Genomic DNA, 14708 nt, shown 5'->3' with positions numbered 1-14708 from the left:
ATAGTACCTTACTACCCCACCAGAGCACTGCGCTCCCAGAATGCAGGGTTACTTGTGGTTCCTAGAGTCTCCAAAAGTAGACTAGGAGCCAGAGCGTTCAGCTATCAAGCTCCTCTCCTGTGGAACCAGGTTCCAGTTTGGGTTCAGGAGGCAGACACCATCTCCACATTTAAGAGTAGGCTTAAGACTTTCCTCTTTGATAAAGCTTATAGTTAGGGCTGGCTCAGATTCCTGAACCATCCCTTAGTTATGCTGCTATAGGCCTAGACTGCCGGGGGATTTCCTCATCCCATTATTGCATGTTACTAACACAACTTCTCCCCTTTCTGGTAGTCTTGTGCTTTCTCGTCCCTCTCCTCTCTCCTCCTATCACTTCCTGCAGGTTTTCTGGCTCTGGAGCTGTGGAGTCTGGATCTGTGGTTGCGGGTCACCTGCTGCCCCCGTGTTCCTGCTCGACACCCTCTGCTGCAACGACTATTGTTACTAGTCCTCTTGTTATTATTGTTATTATAATCATTAACATTACGACTGTTACCATTAACACTACTGTAAATATCTGTACCATTTTTCATTTAGTCTATAGCAACATCACCTTTACAGTCTGTACCTCTGTGTGTGTATATTGTGTAGGCTGCCTCCCTCCCTCTCTCTCTCTCTCTCTCTCTCTCTCTCTCTCTCTCCTTCCATCTCTCTCTCTCTCCTTGATCAACTCTCCAGACTTTGAGGCTGCCAAGTTCTGGGTTGGGAACCTGGGTAAGACTGCAACCCACGCTGTGGTGTTCGCGCAGCTCTACACACCTGACCAGGTGTGCCACGGCTTGCATTCCTTCATTGTCCCGGTAAGACTTTTGACCTTTGACCCCTGACCAAGTCTCTCTCACAATCTAACAGAAAGAAATTGCTCTGATGCAAAACTTATTTGCCAACTCCTGCTGTACATTATTACTTCTTTTTCTTCTTCAAACATTCATATTTAACATAGTGATGAGCTTCTAGACGCCAAGAATTCTACAAGAAGAAGAGGAAGAACGTAGTGATGAAACGCACTCTGTACAAGGTGAGGAGGGCTGTTTTGAAAGCAGTGCGTCGACAGTTATCCTGACCTTGACCTTCTCTTTGCCCGTCTGTGTGGTATTTTGGTGCCCGGCACAGTGCACAGTGAACAGGTATGAGGAGAGGCACAAACAATTCAAATAAGCCAGCATAAAGCAAGTTGTTGTTTTTTTGCGAAAAAAGTCAGTCTACGCTGAAAATAGATGTCTCAGAACCACAACATTATACTGCTGCCTCTTTGGGTATTTATAAACAAGAGCAAACTAAATACTTGGCTCAGCAGTAAAGGAATTATGCATCTCATGTAAATAAACCATCTTATTATATCACTCTCCAACCAGTAGATGCATTTCAAATCAGCATGCCAAATTTACATTTAATGTGGTTAAAGCAGGGAAGTTGTCAAATCAGTCTGTATTTATCTGTAAATGAACTAGTTCTTCTTAAAGTGTCTGTTTCATGGGCTGACCAAATCCAAATTGAACGTTTGGAACAGGTTCTCTATACCCAACCCCACCCACCTGAGTGCAAACTGTAAACTGCAGCCTGCTGTCTTTGATACCACCACTAATCATTTTTAAACCTGTGGCACATGTTGTGTACAACTATTCACATTATTACACTGGCAGATTTAGTCCTACCTACAGAGAACATTTAATGCGGACAGCTACCTTGAATACAAGAATTTCCTCTCCCTCTATGAAGAGCAGCATGTCTTTCCAGCTGAAGGAGGCTTTTTTCCTGTAGATATCCAGCGGGCCGCTGGGAAGGTCTGCCACTCCATGGTCCATCTTCTTATGTTCAGGCTGGCGAGGTTCGTGCAGGGACATAAGGCACTTTGCTCTCTCTGTGAAAAAACAGGGAGGGAATTAGATGATAATGTTAGGTCTCCAAGTACAACCTTCAACTTCTTTCTTTCACATACATCCCTGCTTTAACTACATTAAATGTATATGTGTGTGGCAGACTGTTACACACATTTGTAGTGTATTGTGAATCCAAATCACACGCTCTGGACGTGTCAGTGTGCAGTCAGAGGCCCGACCAGGCGTTTATGACCACTTGGGCTCTATACTGCTGCTCCACTCTGAGGTTTACTCTCCGTGAAAAACTTTATTTTCATAGTCCATAAATTGGTTAGCTAGCTAGCTTGCTGACTTAGTTGGTTGACACCCATACAATTTATGGTGACACTAGTGAATGAATGAGGCGCACACAGGGCTAACTATGTTAGGGCAGACATATAGATGTCGATATTTCTCCAGTAATAGAACCTTTGCTCCACTGATTTGACGGTCCAGTCAGAGAGACTGAGGAGAAATTATACAAATTTGAAGTTACTTGAAAAGGTTCGGGGCTTAAGGCCCAGAAGCTACCCTGCTTCGCAGCTGTAACGTTAATGTTACATACACAGCGCTGTTTACTGGCTAACACATGGAGAAGGACATGTTAATGTTTACTAAAGTGACTGACTTGGATAACAACAGCTCCTCAATGAGCTGAATTGGTTGTTATAGTTATGTCTGTTGTCTTACCTTCCCTGTTGGTATCGCTGTCTCTCGTCTTAGACAGTTGTCAAAACGACCTTTGAACAGCTGATATCACGTACTTGTGTGCCAGAGGAATCTCCAGCAGCTTCATCTGCCAGCAGCAGCAAAAACAACACTTCCTGTCGGGAATCTCCCGAATAAGAGCGTCGTCTTTACACATCAATTGAACTGAATGACAAACTTCCAATACTGATTGGACTCTACAGTAACAATTTAAATGATTTAATATATAGTATGTTTATGATATTAATTCATCTGTGCTTCCATTTAGTGCGAATGGAGAATAAATAGGCCTACTAAATTACATTGCCGAACTTAAAACCACTGGAAAACGTGTTTGCTTTTATTCTGAAGGTCTGAGGTGAAAACCCTTCTACTTCCCGTGCCTTATAGTTTTGCCACCGGCAAGTCCCGCCTTACTGTGCTGTGATTGGGTAGTACTCGTTATTTCGACGCGTGATTGGATGCCAGATGTGAGCGCGTATGGGACGGATGATCCCTCGCTATGTACACATACAAGAAATTTCACTTCTTTTGTTGCCCTCAATTACTTACACAGAAATACAATACAGCTTGAAAAAGGGGGCAACTGAGCTAACCAAAGGTACACAAACTAGGTGAAAGAAGATAAATATATATGCTATAAAAAGTAACGTCATATGAAATATAATCTATAGCCTTTAATTGATAAACAATACAAAAATGAACAACATACGATGTCTACATACAAGTCAGTCTGTTTTGTTATTTGTTTATAAGAATAGGCAACAAAAGTAATAATGCTTTGATCTTCTAGTTGGTCTTTATTTTGCATTGTATGTCTTCATTCAGTGCGACAATTAAACAGCCATAATGCTAAAATCGTTTAGGCAGCATCGGCTCTGGAAAAATGAACTCATATGGGTCATACATTTGCATTAGCGCAAGTAGAAAAATTAATTTAGGTAATACCCCTATAAGTGGCATTTTTCATAATACAATGTTAACAACTGCAGATGAATTAGGCTACCTATAAGCGATTTCATGCACGGACCGGCCCTTTTGAGACATAGATACTTTTTTATAATGCTAATGATAGAACCAGTGCTGTTTGTGGAGGATACCAACTAGTTAGTTTGAATGTTAATGGGATTTTTTACAATTATAAAATACACTACACTGACAAGCACAAACTGTATTATATTTTAATTGCAGAGATTTGACTTGTTTTAAAGTCACAATAACAACATTGTTCTATTAACAGCAGAAATTTTTTGTGGTGTTTTTTGCTTTTTTTTAAACTAGTTCTCATTTCCAAAGCTTATTTGATTTATAATTGTCTCTGCATCATTCAGAGAAAATATGTCCTGTAGTATGGAGCATGATCACTTTTCCTAATTTTTATTTTTATTTCAAGGTTTTAGAATAGTGACTTCATTTTGTTTTTTGGTGGAAATTTAGGAAAACATGTACATATGTGTATATCAAAGATTTATTACGGTATTATCAATTATTTCCAAACTCCAATACCATTGTTCTCCCGCTTACATTGTGTATTTCTGCCCTCCACTGTCAGTGTTACAACTTGCATGTTATGTTATGTTTCCCATTGTAGCACAAAGACAATATTTTCTCATAAATTAATGTATATTTTACTTTTATATTTAATCTTATCTAATCTTAAGTCTCTTTAATTTTCAGCATAAAGTCAGTAATCATGGCTGCTTGCTCAAATTATGTCATTCTAGTGACAAAATATGAATGTGTGGCAAAAGATGGAGACAATTTAGTGAATGATTTACATAAAAACAAGACAAAGATCTTCAGCCATGCTAGCAGATTTTTATAAAGGCTGTACTTGGGCACGAATGCTAATGTCAGCATGCTAACAATAGCAATGCTAACTTGCTGATGTTTAGTAATTTATAGCATGTTCAACATCTTAGCATGTTAGCATGCAACACTTGCTAATTAGCATTGAATACATACAGCTGAGGCTAATGGGAATGTCAATAGCTTGCAGATAAAATTTTTATTGTTTTTATGCTTTTTAGCTGTTTTTATATTGATGCTTTTACCTTGTAGCACTTTGAGATTTGCCTCAAGTGTAAAGTATGTTATAAATTAAATATATTATTATTATTATTATTATTATTTATTATAATTAAGACCTGATGTTGACCATTGATGAAAAGTCAGGGGATCGAGAAAGTTATTATTTCATCCTGAGGGGAACAGGGTCTGCACCAAATTTCATGGCAACCCATTGAGCTGTTGTCTCAGCATAATTTGTGGTTGTATGTATCTTCCTAACCAATTACCAGCCAACATGAATCTCTGTAAAACAAGTTAATGGATGTCAGAGTAATTCTGCCAATACAGTACATATGCAGAGTTAGTTCATTTTTCTGAATAAAAATATTGGAAAGGGTTGTTCAGATAAATCATGGGAACATTCATACTGCAACAGTTGCAGCAAAAATGTGAATTTCATGATATTCGCTTTGTAGGATATGATTTGAGAAACAGTTTTCTCTGTGACTCCAAATTTATTGATTTTGAGTCACAGAGACTATTTATAGCTTGGCTATCTAGAATATTTTCTGCAAATACTAATTCAACTGGACAACAATCCAAAAGTGTTGTGTTGTATAAAAATACCTTCTTATCAAACTATAATAATTAAAAATATGATAGCCACAGAATGACTTCAACAGCAGTGGGAAAAGGACATAAGCCCTTTATTTAAGTAAAGCAATCAGTACCACAATTATATAATACTGCATTCTGAAGCTTATGTAAGTAAAAGTAAATAAGTAGTACAATGTTGTGATTTCACATTTGTATATTAATTTGCATTAGGACTGATGTGATTTACTGTAAATAACAAATTTGTCAACATACAGCTGATTTTCAGCCCTTCAAGGAATAGTTCAATATTTTTGAGAGACACACATATGTTTAACTGTTTCTCCCCAGCCCCAGGCTTTATGCTAAGCTAGCCATGTCCTAACTCCAGACCCTTTTCTGAGTAAGGAATAATTAAACATTTTGTAAAATGCAGTTATTGTCGTTCTTTCTGTGAGTAAGATGTTCAGATTGATATCAATCTCATGTCTATGAGAAGAATAGAACTTTTAGCTAAATGGAGCCAGGCTATGGTAAGCCTAGCTTAGCATAAAAACTGGACGCAGGGGGAAACAGCTAGCTTAGATATTTTCAAGTTTTCAAGAGTTCAAAAGTATTTACCAGTCAATATTTGGTTTTATGGGGAGTTATGTGCTAGAAATAGTTCTTGCTGAACAACAGTCTTTTCATCACAATGAGGGTGCCAGGTTTGGTGCCATCGTGCCTGTACAGCGCCTGTCCAGTGCTCACCGACCATATTTGCCAATCCACGCAATGGCCACAGATGCTGCACAGAAATAGTAAACTGGGCTTATGAATAACAAGATACCACATGTCATCAAGAAATAGTTCCAGCACATAAAACCCCTAAAACCACAAATTTTCATTTTTACATTTCTGTTTCTGTACATGTTAGCAAGCTTGATACACTGTGTTTATTAGTGAGTTTTAGACATGAAAGTAGCTGTATTTTTGACTGCTTCCAGTCTTTATGCTAACCTAGGCTAACCACGCTCTAATTAACACATGAGATTTATATCCATTTTCTCATGTAACTCTCTGAAAGAAAGCAAATAAGCGAATGGAATTTCTCCAAAAGTTTGAACTATTTCTTTACGGCATTGATAACTATTGGAAAGGAAGTGAATAGGGGTATTTCCAAAAATGTTCAAAATGTTCGATTACAGGAGGGAAATAATGTGAAAGAAAACACAGACTCGTCACTTGTCTTTACTTAAAATACAACAAATGAGGAAGGGTTGTTCACGTTCCCCCTTATGGAGGTCCAAGGCATTACCAATCAAGCCATGATAAAGCAATCACTACAAATCAAGCACAGAGAAAGATTTAATGTACAGAGTTAAAGATTTGCATCACTGAGTGCATATGAAAATAAAATTATCTTTGAAACCTACACATTTCTATCATCACACTGGCTAGTTTAAATTCTAGCAGTGCATCGTATTTATATTTGCATGTAACAACGTTAGTCTAGTTACTACAGCTCTCAGGTTAATGTAGTGGAGTAAAAAGGATATTTCTCTCTGAAATGTAAAAGTATAAGGTCTCACAAAATGGAATTACTCACATAAAGTACGTAAAAGCTAGTATACTAAATGTACTTAGTTCCTTTTTATCTCTAACTCACCCAAAACTGCATTACTCCTTCAAAACACAGCCATTTCAATCTCTTATTGTGTTAATCTTACAGCTGTTTTCTCAGAATAAAATATAGTCTTATTTTCATTGCCACTGTATACTGATGTACATACTGCTCTACATGTCATTTATGAAATGGTTCAGCTTTGAAGAAACATTGTAAAACTGACAGAGAAAGGCTTATCTCACATGACACTGTATGATTGTTTCTGAACATCAAGATGTGCGACAACAACATTTGTTTTTCACTGAAGTCGATGCTACTTTACAGGAGATGGGAGCTTATCTATTATTGCCAAAGACAACTAAAGTGCATGCTGCTTTACCCACTAACTCAATGGCTTGTACAGTAATTCATAAAACATACATTAATATAACACTTAACCCTATAATACCTATAGGGTTTGCAGCACAATGTGTTAGCATTTTATTCACTTGTATACGAAGTATACAATCATCACATTTTTTAAACAAAGTGCTATAAGTAACCAAAAAAATCTTTCAATAAATCATTTCAGTGTCACATTCAGCCACTGATGATATCGCCTTGACTTTGAAAAGGGCAAACATATACTCATATATATGTTTTCAACTAAAACTAGTACAATTCCATGAGTTAATTGACAAATATAGAAGTTTAGCATTAAATTTGGCACTTCTTTGAGCTACCCTCAATCACACAATGCATCCACATCCAGTGAAGAACTACTATGCATAAAATCCAGAGTATCTACTGAACATATTGTATATTTGTGCGCTATATTTTCTGTATATAGAAGTCTGCAGTAAGCGTAGGCATCCGGCCCTCTGGAACCTCTGAAACTTTGTTGTTGAAGCTGCTCTCCCTGATTAATGGGATTTGAGGGAGCTACTGGGCTCTATATCTAATGTTTAAAGTTTATGAACCTTTTTTATCTATCCTTTCATTTGTATTTTCCTCCTCATCAAATACATCCTGTGTTAGTATCCCTGACTTGTACATGATGGTGATGCTTGCCAGTGCCAGCTGTATGGTATCATAACCCTTTTGTAAATTGTACTTTATTTGACAGTGGGGCCACGTTTTATAATGTGTTACTAATGCAATAAAGCATTTATACGAAAGACTTTTGAATTCTCAGGTTGTGGGAAAATCCCTTAGAATGGTGAATATCCTCCTCCAGGTGTAAGTGTCCTCTTTAATAGTGAGACTGTCCTTCCATTAAAAACAATAGAGTTGTTTGTTCAAATACCTTTGAGAGCAAAGGCAGCTGTTACTATAATGTTGTCATTGGATAGGTTTGAAGGGTGCAGGTCAAGCGTCTGACTTTGACACAAGTGATTGCAGTTTGTTTCCCATTTCCTAGGAGTCACTGTTGCTTTGTTTAAACCAAAATTCTCTTGACATAGGTTCCCTAACCTTGAGAAACTGGGTGCTTTTGACCTAAATCACAGTATTTCCACACTATCAAAGTCATTTTGTCCCTGAACATAAACAAACATTCACCACAGAGGCGGCAGATCAGGAAACATTATATGAATAATTTTACCAGTGATTTTAAAAGTGATTTCTGACAGTTTCAGAAGGCACTGACAAATTATGTCATCCTGCCGGAATGGGTGCAAGACCAGAAACACTACTAAGGGTTGTTTTAACAAACAAAGAGAAATTATGTAATTTGATAATTAGTCTGGAGGACTTGTTGACCTTTCTCCCTCCATTGGAGAAGAGAAAATCATGACCCTGAAGCTGGAATTCTACAAAGTTCTACAAAGACATATTTTAACATTTTAACATCTCTGCAGATCTAAGCAGAGAGGAGCGTCACCACCTTCGAAACCACCTAAGACACGGTAGGTACCCAAAATCTGTTACCAAATAAACAACAACCAAGCACATTTTCTTTGAGGCAGCTCTGAGAAGTGTGTTCCAGCCCTCACTTTCTAATAAACCATTAAAATTTGCAGTCCCTTTCCAGAAGGTGGTCATTGTGCTAAGAGCTATTTCAAAATAGAAAATATATTTTTGCTGGAAGATGACATAGTGCACATCAAATTGTTTTTTCTTAATCTTCAACCCAAAATGTTGTCATTATTACTGACCTATTAGCTATAAATAAATTATTTATTAACATTAATAAAGCAATTAGTTACAATGTATAAACCCTTTACAAAGAATTACTTTTTAAAAAATGGTTTTTAAAAGGGTTAATCAAAGAAGTCTCTTAAGACAAAAAACAAAACAAAAAAAGTCCTTTTGAACTGCTTTTTTTTACTGATCAATACTAATAAGTGATTTATTAACAAGCATACCTTATATGAAAGTGGCAATGAAAAACGTTAATCCAAGAACTCTGTTCGCTATGTGTTTGACAGTCACATAAAACCACGTTGCAGTTATCCCAAGTCCAATCCCAAGCTCAAAAAATACAGGTCAAGTTCAAATCTGGTAGCTAAGCAGAAGTGCATCAGGCAGAGTACAAATAATACAGTCACTGCAATACTGGAAGAAACTGATAAGCTTTGGATAAAATGATCGCTTTTTATACACTATGTAGAAGGTTTCAAATGATCAAACCACATTTGTTGGATTGATCTCAATCTGCAGAACTCAGTGGCAGAAACTGTTTTTGAAGTTTTAGACCTAAGAGTCTCGTCAACTTTGGCACTGGTGTTTGAAAGCATGTACAGTAATGTACAAAAGTTTTATGTGTGGAAAAAAATCTGTAAAGTAAGAATGCTTTCAAAAATAGACATGTTGATAGATTATTTTATATTTATCAATTAACAAAATGCACAGTGAGTGGACAAAAGAAAAATCTAAATCAAATCAATATTTGGTTTGACCACTCTGCCTTCAAACAGCATCAGTTCTTCTTGGTACACTTGCACAAAGTCAGGGATTTTGTAGGCATATCGTCATGTGTATGAGTTACACCAAACAGGTGCTAATGATCACCAATTCAATATGTGAAGTGAAACAGAAACCGCTGTGAAGGAGGAATCCAGCTGGGTGAGGAACAGCCAAACTCAGCTAACAAGGTGAGGATGCTGAAGACAGTTTACTAGGGCAAGACTGAGCACAGCAACAAGACACAAGGTAGTTACACTGCATCAGCAAGCTCTCTCCCAGCCAGACATTTCAAGGCAGACAGGGGTTTCCAGATGTGCTGTCCAAGCTCTTATGAAGAAGCACAAAGAAACAAGGAACACTGAGGATTGTAGATGCAGTGGTCGGCCAAAGAAACTTACTTCAGCAGATGTAAGACGCATCATGCTTACTTCTTTTCACAATCTGAAGATGTCAGCTCAGAGTTGCAGAAAACGGTGGGACCCTGGTACACCCATCTACTGTCTGGAGAAGTCTGGTCAGAAGTGGCCTCTATGGAAGACTACCAAAAAGCTTTCGACATGGAAACAAGGCCACACAACTCCACTATGCACAGAAACACAGGAACTGAGGTGCAGAAAAATGGCAGCAGCTGCATGCTCTGGACTGATGTCTGGACTGATGAGTCAAAATCTGAAATATTTGGCTGCAGCAGAAGATGTTTGTTTGCTGAAGGGTGGAGAGCAGTACAAGCATGAGTGTCTGCAGGTAGCAGTGAAGCTTGATGCTTGCTAGTTTGGGGCTTAATTTCTGCAGATGGAGTTGGGGATTAGGTCAAAATGAAAGGTCTCCTCAATGCTGAGAAGTACAGCCAGATATTTAGTCATCATGCTGTACCATCAGGGAGGCTTCTGATTGGCCCAGATTTATTCTGTAGCATGACAACGAGCCCAAACACACAGCGAAAGTCATTAAGAACGATCTTCAGCTTAAAGAAGAACCAGGAGTCCTGGAAGCGATGGTGTGGCCCCCACAGAGCCCTGATCTCAACATCATAAAGTCTGTCTGGGATTACATGAAGAGAGAGAAGCAGCTGAGGCTGCCTAAATCCACACAAGGACTGTGGGGAGTTCTCCAAGATGTTTGGGCCGACCTACCTGCAGAAAAACTACGTACAAGTGTACCAAGAAGAACTGATGCTGTTTGAAGGCAAAGGGTGCTCACACCAAATATTGATTTGATTTAGATTTTTCTTTTGTTCACTCACTTTGTACTTTCTGTTTTTCCACACCCACCAACTTTTGCACAGTACTGTACATTGAGGAATTGTATATGGAATGAACAGTTGGTTCATTAACAGCACAATGAAACACAGAAAAGAAACCTACAGCTTCTGCCAGAATAATTTGACCATCAATTACAATTTTTGGAATGTCAAAATGCTCTTGATAAGCAATAATAAAATATATTGTCTTTCACATGTGATGATTACTAAACTTTATATAGTTAAGAAAAGTTAAGTTCTTGGACAAAAATCAAAATAGGAATGAATTGTTTAAAATGAACTTGTCTTGGGTTAGAGGGCAAACGTTTAGGCTAATGGCACAAACAGTAGCCAAACAATTGAGAACATTAAAATTCAGTTGATACAAGAATAATAAGGCATCCAATGATGCTTTGCTTTGCATGTAGTTCAGAGCAACCAAAAATGTGTTCTTTACAAAACTCAAGCCCAAACTGATTAAAGTTGACCAAGCCAGTTCATCAAGGCTGCCATGACCCCCGCAATTTCAGGGGTAAAAAGAAGCTTGTTGTTAAAAAATAAGGCCTCAGTATGCTATAAACAAAAATAAACAAATTTTTTATCTGGAACTTTTTTTTCTGATGCTGAGATTGTCGGTGAAATAAAATATTATCTCCAATTGTACAATTCATCACATCCAGACTACAAAGACACACAAAGCACAGAACTCTTGAAAAAGATGGGCGTGGCAGTGGGATGATTTCAAGGGGATTCTGTGATGGCAGGCTTTTTGCCCGCCTTCAAGTGTGGTCATTTGTAACAAGTATTAAACACTTTTCACACTGTCAGACAAAATGTTTTACAACCTACTTCATTTGAAGCATACTGAGGCCTTCAAATGAATGAAAGCATCAACACATTTTACAATGGATTCTTGATTTGTTGGTGATTGATGATTTGTACATGTACGCATTGAAAGAAATCCTTGAAAAAATGCTCTTCCCCCTTCCCACCAGATTAGTAGACAAACAACAGATCTCTTTTTTCTTTTGCCTGCTGTGAAGCTAATAATATCAGGGCTCCGGGACGCAGAGTATTTAGAAATTATGCTGAAAGGGAAGTGGCAGCAGGGCGTATTGAGTGAACACTGAAAATAGAATTTTAATTTATTTTATAAAACGAGGTGATCAGTGATGAGTTGACAAGTTCTCCGAGAAAAACTCACGACTGGCAACAATTTGTTTCCTCAAAATGAGGAATTATGATCTTAAGCTTTTAGGCCAAGTCGTCATTCTGACATCACACAAGCTCAAGTGGCTTTCCAGCACAACGTACAGTATTTACAGTTATTACATATTATTATGACGAAACAACAAAAAATAAGTTAATAAGTATATTTAACATAATCTGTTGAAAGATACACCTACTTACTGTTCTATAGTTAAGGTGAGGTTTATGTGAAACTTAACAGAGGGTGTATTTGATTGTGAGGAATATATCCAGCTACAGAGTATGTTTCAAAGATTATTCAGTTGGTTAGAGTTTACTATACTAACTGGTGGTGTGTGTGTGTGTTTGGAGGCGGGGAGAGGCTGCATAAGTACGTTTCTTCATCATTGAATAAAGGCTTTTAAAAGATTTATCTTCCTAGACATCTTCATAAAGAAGGCAGTACAGCACATGGGTTAAGATGCTTGTTGGTGATTGTTGTTGCTGTTTTTTTGTTGTTTTCTTGAAATCACAAGAAAATGATCACATGGTCTTGAAATTAACAAGCTTTGTTTTTTCGTGATCACAAAATCATTAGACGGTAATTCAAGTATGATTAGCGCCTCCAAGCCTGAATCGTGGTATTCTTCTGGAAAATGGAGGAAAGCTAGCTCTGAGTTGCGAGTGATTAGCTGCCAATAATTATCTTGAGGTCTTTTTAAAAAGTGAGGATAAGTGTAGGATAAGAAATGACTGCTGCATCATTCTGTAATGTGGACACTGGACTGGACTGTCATGGTCCAGCTGATCTACTTTCTAAATGATCTGTATTGAAGACAGAATGAGATCACAGATACAAGCAACCTAAATAACCCCAGGATGTCTGATCACACTCTGAAAGACAGGGTGAGGCACTCAGACACAGTAGAACCATTGCTCATTCACATCAAAAGGAGCCAGTTGAGATGGTTCAGGCATCTCAGACAGAGTTTGTCCAAGTGGGGGGGGGGGGGGGGGGACTTCAGGGCAGACAAAGAACATGCTGAAGGGAATACATATCCCATCAGACCGGGGGATGTGTTGGGATCCCCCAGGACTAGCTGGAGGATGTGGCTGAAGACAAGTAGAAGGGAATGATCTATGACAAGCTAACACAAGGTCACACTATACAGTAAACCAGCTGTTTCCTACCACAGGAAAACTATTTCTGCCACTAGTAACACCATTAGGAATATTATATTAGCGAATGCTTAATGAAGCTACTCTACTTATTCACTACCAAGGGCACACTATGAAACATTTTCACATATTATAATACACAGAATTTTTCTGCAGCTGTGGTAGACTTAATGCTGGATTACCAAACAGGCAAAGCAGTCAGCTGCCCAGGGCCCCGGACTCTGATGGGCCCCTAAAAGCCACAGATTTGCTGTGTGACAACAACTTTGCCACTTTTCTGGGAATACTGGAATATGAGCTGCGAAAGCACTATATCAACTGACGTGATAAGGTGGGCCCAAGTTATAAAACCACTTTTATAAATATTTTTAAAAATAGATCACAAAAATGTTCTGTGATCACGAGCAAACAAATGGTAAAAAATAATTACTACCATGGCCTTTCAACCTTCCACAGCTTTACTTCACTCCTGGCAGCAAATAATAGGGCATCAGTTTAGATGAGTGGTGACTTTCTTTGGTTACAAACAATAGGGTAAAAAGATAGTCCTCCTATTTTGTTATGCTCCCTGCAATATGTTGAGGATTGTGACCACTGAATTGGTCTTTCCTAAAATATTAATATTTAAAAGTTTCAGTGTGTTTAATCCTTTTTCCATCAGGAAATAAATACTTCCTCATCATTTATCTTTCTTCAGAAAATAGGCCCAGTCATCCTCACACCTAGAAAATTGCATACCAGAAGAAGAAGGTGGTCAAAGTCAAGATAAAAGCTGGTCAAGGCAACAGGGAGGTACAATAGTTCTATACAAACTGAGATGTTTTTCCTAAAAGATATTCCTGTCTGGCTTAGACAAATGGTCCTTTGTCACACCCTTTCTATGGGTATTTAAAGGGAGATTTAGAGTGTAAAGATGCGGTGCTATGGAAACTCTCATGATGTCATTTTAATCCTAGTTAATCACTAAAGACATTAAAAACATTTTGGGCCTGCTATGATGCCTCTAGTAGAGGTGGTAATGCAAATCTCCAAGATAAAATGTACCACATGTAGGTGCAGGCCAAAGAATGTGAAGTAGTGTTATTTCCTCCACCAAGTTAATTATTTCTCTATGGGCAACACATCAGTGTCTGGTATTGTGCTTACACCACGGCCACTTACCAAAGGAACAAGTGTAGACTTTAAGGCAGTACTTAGGTACACCGATGCTTTGGGCTAAATGCTAATATCAACATGCTAACATGCTCAAAGTGACTGTTAACGTGATGATATTTAGCAGGTATAATGTTTACCATCTTAGTTTAGCTTAGAGTATTAGCATTAAACAAAAATCGTAACTGAGGCTGATGGGAATATGAGAATTGGGTTTACTGCTAGGTGGGTTTTCATATACAAGGAA

At 38.0% G+C, this 14708-nt stretch overlaps 1 protein-coding gene and 1 long non-coding RNA gene across 2 annotated transcripts in view; one reads left to right on the top strand and one right to left on the bottom strand.

Moving 5' to 3' along the window:
• The window catches only part of acox3 (acyl-CoA oxidase 3, pristanoyl), a 23603-nt gene extending 20857 nt beyond the window's left edge, over positions 1-2746 (bottom strand). Inside the window, exons 1-2 of the mRNA XM_046064652.1 lie at positions 2589-2746; positions 1725-1900 (exon numbers count right to left, since the gene is read on the bottom strand). Of these exons, the coding sequence (XP_045920608.1) occupies positions 1725-1883 (159 nt within the window). The 5' untranslated portion in view covers positions 1884-1900; positions 2589-2746. The remainder of the gene's footprint in view (positions 1-1724; positions 1901-2588) is intronic.
• Positions 986-14708, top strand: part of LOC123980327 — a 17004-nt gene continuing 3281 nt past the window's right edge. Inside the window, exons 1-2 of the long non-coding RNA XR_006827472.1 lie at positions 986-1057; positions 8655-8702. This is a non-coding gene — a long non-coding RNA (uncharacterized LOC123980327). The remainder of the gene's footprint in view (positions 1058-8654; positions 8703-14708) is intronic.

The sequence above is a fragment of the Micropterus dolomieu genome, linkage group LG12 (genome assembly GCF_021292245.1).
Source record: "Micropterus dolomieu isolate WLL.071019.BEF.003 ecotype Adirondacks linkage group LG12, ASM2129224v1, whole genome shotgun sequence".
Taxonomy (NCBI): domain Eukaryota; kingdom Metazoa; phylum Chordata; class Actinopteri; order Centrarchiformes; family Centrarchidae; genus Micropterus; species Micropterus dolomieu.
Note: the sequence above shows the minus strand (reverse complement) of the source record. Positions and strands in the feature narration are given on the sequence as shown.